General features: G+C 32.7%; 1 protein-coding gene across 1 annotated transcript in view; it reads right to left on the bottom strand.

Moving 5' to 3' along the window:
* Positions 1-370: 370 nt before the first annotated feature.
* LOC117173347 overlaps positions 371-3,855 on the bottom strand; it is a 16,751-nt gene continuing 13,266 nt past the window's right edge. Inside the window, exons 4-6 of the mRNA XM_033361845.1 lie at positions 1,011-1,272; positions 745-922; positions 371-667 (exon numbers count right to left, since the gene is read on the bottom strand). Of these exons, the coding sequence (XP_033217736.1) occupies positions 641-667; positions 745-922; positions 1,011-1,272 (467 nt within the window). The 3' untranslated portion in view covers positions 371-640. The remainder of the gene's footprint in view (positions 668-744; positions 923-1,010; positions 1,273-3,855) is intronic.

The following is a 3,855-nucleotide window of genomic DNA, read 5'->3' as shown; positions in this document are numbered from 1 at the left end:
AGTTTACCTCATATGAATTAATTAATTATGTTATACAGAAAATCACAAATTTTTAATGAACATGGGTTTCAAATCATTTAAGACTTTTTTAATTCGCTAATAATTTGTTTCATAATGTTAATAATATGGCTGAGCGGAACTCGCAGATTTGAAAAAATGTTCATACTTCTCTTGGAAATCTAGTGAAAACTTTTTTTACTAATCTCAAATAATTCAAATCATTTTAGCATTAATTAAATTAAATGATTATTCATGAAATATGATAGTTGATACAGTACTTTTTCAAAAATTCTTAAAAACTTTCACTGCATTTATTGACAGAGATAATAGGAACAGAAATAAAAAAGATAACAAATACCTACTATACAAAATGAGCTTCATATTTTCAAAATATAATTATTTAAAATCAGTTATTATTTAGTGTCTCATTTTAGTTTCCCGTATGGATTCGAGTCTTAGCTTTTTTAATTTCGCTTGTTAAAAGTATATTTAAAGTTAAAAGATTCTTGTCTCAGTCCATGGTCTAGAGAGCTGATAACTGAATTATTTTAAATTAATTAAAAAACAAATTATTTAAGCCACTTAATTCTGAATATCAGCACCCCTCTCTTTAACGACTTGTGTATAACTCCTCTCAGTTTTATTTTAAATTATCATCCGCGTTAGTCTGAAAATAAAACGAATGAGAATTTAAAAGCTGATTTTTAAATTAACATAAGAACTAAAGGAAAAGTGTATAAGTACCTTAATTTTTATAAATCTGAATTGACCTGCGTTGTCTTTTGTTACTCCATGCCTTGGAAGCAAAATTATTTCCGCACTCTCTTCATCAAAATTTCCTGTTAGCTCCCTAGGAAAACTTTCTGATTCATTGGACTCTTCTTCACTTTCCTTGTTTTTAAAAACTTTTTCAGTATTGTCTCTGCAAAATATAGAACAATTTTTGATTACGTACAATATTATATAATTTATATATTTCACTTTTCATCTAAAATTATACAAACTTGTACCTAATGATGTCTTCTTTTGAAGCCATGGAGTCATTCTTGTCCCAATCATGTGGCATTCCTCGACTTTTTAAAGTATCGTACAACCTGACACGATATTTTCCAGGATTTGGAAATTGATGTCTTTTACCAATCAATCGTGATATCAGCCAACGATCTCTGAGCGAAGGTGTTTCAAAATTCCTATTATTTTCGCCATTCTGCTCTGGTATCAAAAGAGGTCGAAGATTATTCGGCCCACCAATTCCGCTACGTTTTCCGTGTGCTGCAATTTTTCATTTTTTATTTTCCTCAAATATCAAATGTTTTTAAATTTGTATGAATCATGTTCTAACTTGAAACACTTTAAAGTTTTTTTTGCAGTGAAGACTTCCAAATTTAAATTGCAAAGCTAAAGCAGGCCTGAAATTGCATGGAGGACGTGAAGGCCCAGCCTCCCCACTTTTTTCAGATGTAAGCATTACATTTTTTTGTAAACTTATTTTGTTTAAAAGTTTTTGAACCATTTTAAAACTGTTCAGGGGGTTCGTAACTTACTTTTATGGACGCTACACCTTTACGAAAATATCCCGTGTGAAAAAAGTTTGCATGGCTCAAGCATGGCAAGACACATGAAAATATCTAAATAAAGCATGGGTCACGGCTGAATGGCAGTATGGCGCAAGCCTTGCTCCTGTCCATTTCCCATGCTTAGGAAACGCTAACCACAAATGAATATTGTTAAGAATATGTAAGTGTCAGAGAAAATTAGACTGCGTTAAAAATGAAAATATTAGGTTTGCCAATAGCCGACACGTCTCTAAATGATAAGTTCACTACCCGGATACACTGGTTCGCACAACAGGTAGTGTAGCACATATTCTACGAGAACTTTAAAAAAATTTAAATTGTGCAAATTGCCAAAATAACTACAATTAGCGAGTTGACGACCTGGATGTAACAGATTGAGCACCAGGTAGTATAATACGTATTGTACAAGAACTTTTAAAAAATTTTAATTTTGTGAATAATGAAAATAATTCCAAATGGTGAGGCGACGACCCGGGTGCATCCGGTCGAGCACCAGTTATTTAATTAGGTATTCTACGAGAACTTTTGAAAAATTTAAATTTGGTGAATAATGAAAACAATTACAAATGGGCAGCCGACGACTCGGGTGCACCAGGTCGCGTCCCAGATGTCTTAGCACGTACTCTACGAGAACTTTTTCAAAATTTAGATTGTCTCAATAGCCAATATTACTAAAAATTGTGTGCCGACTATCCGGGTGCTCCAGGTCGAACACAAGTTACTTTAAAATGTTATCTACGAGAACTTTAAAAAAATTTTAATTTCTCCAATAATGAAAACAATTCCTAATGGTGATTCGACGACCCGGGTGCACCAGGTTGCGTCCCAGGTATCTTAGAAGGTATTCTACAAGAACTTTTTTAAGATTTAGATTGTTTCAACAGCTAAAATTACTAAAAAATGTAAGTCGACGATCCAGATGCACCACATTGAGCATCAGGTAGTATAATACGTATTATACGAGAAAGTTTTTTAAATTTAAATTTCGTGAATAATAAAAACAATTATAAATGGTGAGTCGGCGACCCGGGGGAACTAGGTCGCACCTCAGATAGTTTGGCACAAATTCTACGAGTCATCCCGGGTAATCGATTCCCGCGTCATCGACTAACCATTTGAATTTTTGTCATTATTCAAAAACTTAACATTTTTATTAAGTTCTCGTAGAATACGTATTCTACTACTTGGTTCTCGATCTGATGTACCCGGAACGTCGACACACAATTTGTAGTAATATTGGCTGTTGAGTAAATCTAAATTTTGAAAAAGTTCTCGTAGAATACGTGCTAAGACACCTGGGGCACGACCTGGTGCACCCGGATTGTCAACTCACTGATGGTAGTAATTTTGGCAATTGGCACAATTTCAATTTTTTTAAAGTTCTCGTAGAATATATGCTAAACTATCTGTTGTGCGACCCAGTGCATCCGGGTAGTGAACTTACCGTTTAGAGACGTGGCGGCTTTTGGCAAACCTAAGATTTTCATTGTTAATGCAAGCTCATTTTCTCTGACACTTACATGTTCTTAAGAATATTTATTTGTGTTTAGCGTTTCCAATGCATGGGAAACGGACAGAAGCAAGGCTTGCGCCATACTGCCATTCAACCGTGACCCATGCTTTAGCCAGATATTTCCAAGTGTCTTGCCATGCTTGAGCCATGCAAACTTTCTTTACGCAGGATATTATAGGGAATTCAGTATAGATCTATAATCATTTGTCTAAAATAAAGTTTTTATCTATTTTTTTTTTTGCAATTCTACAGAAATTATTATGAGAAACTCAGACTAGAAATAAGTAATGCTAAAATATTTAAAAAAAAGATGATGCAAAAAATAGAGAAACTAAAAACGAGTAATTCATTTATTTACTTAAAGTAGGACTTCAAAATATTTCAAGGTGTTTTTACAGATCTGAAAATTTTTAAAGGCTATAGAAGATCTTAAAAAATGTCAAAGAATTTTACAGATTTTAAGTTACTTTAAATGATTTTACTGAATTTTTACAGATTTCGAAATACTCCAGAAATGTCAAACAATTTGTGTAGGATTTTGAAAGATTCCAAAGAACTTCAAAAGAGTCAAAAAATTTCAACGGATTTCAAGGAATTTAGAAAAATCATTATAGGCATATACTGATTTTCTTATAATATTTCCGTATAGGCAGTTCGTAATTTTGCAAGTAAATAGCTTTGTTTCCTTGCTTCCATATTAGTTTTTCATGTCATTTAATGTATTTTCCAGATAATAGTAATAATAATGATATAACAATATCTGAT

The sequence above is a fragment of the Belonocnema kinseyi genome, chromosome 5 (genome assembly GCF_010883055.1).
Source record: "Belonocnema kinseyi isolate 2016_QV_RU_SX_M_011 chromosome 5, B_treatae_v1, whole genome shotgun sequence".
NCBI lineage: Eukaryota > Metazoa > Arthropoda > Insecta > Hymenoptera > Cynipidae > Belonocnema > Belonocnema kinseyi.
Note: the sequence above shows the minus strand (reverse complement) of the source record. Positions and strands in the feature narration are given on the sequence as shown.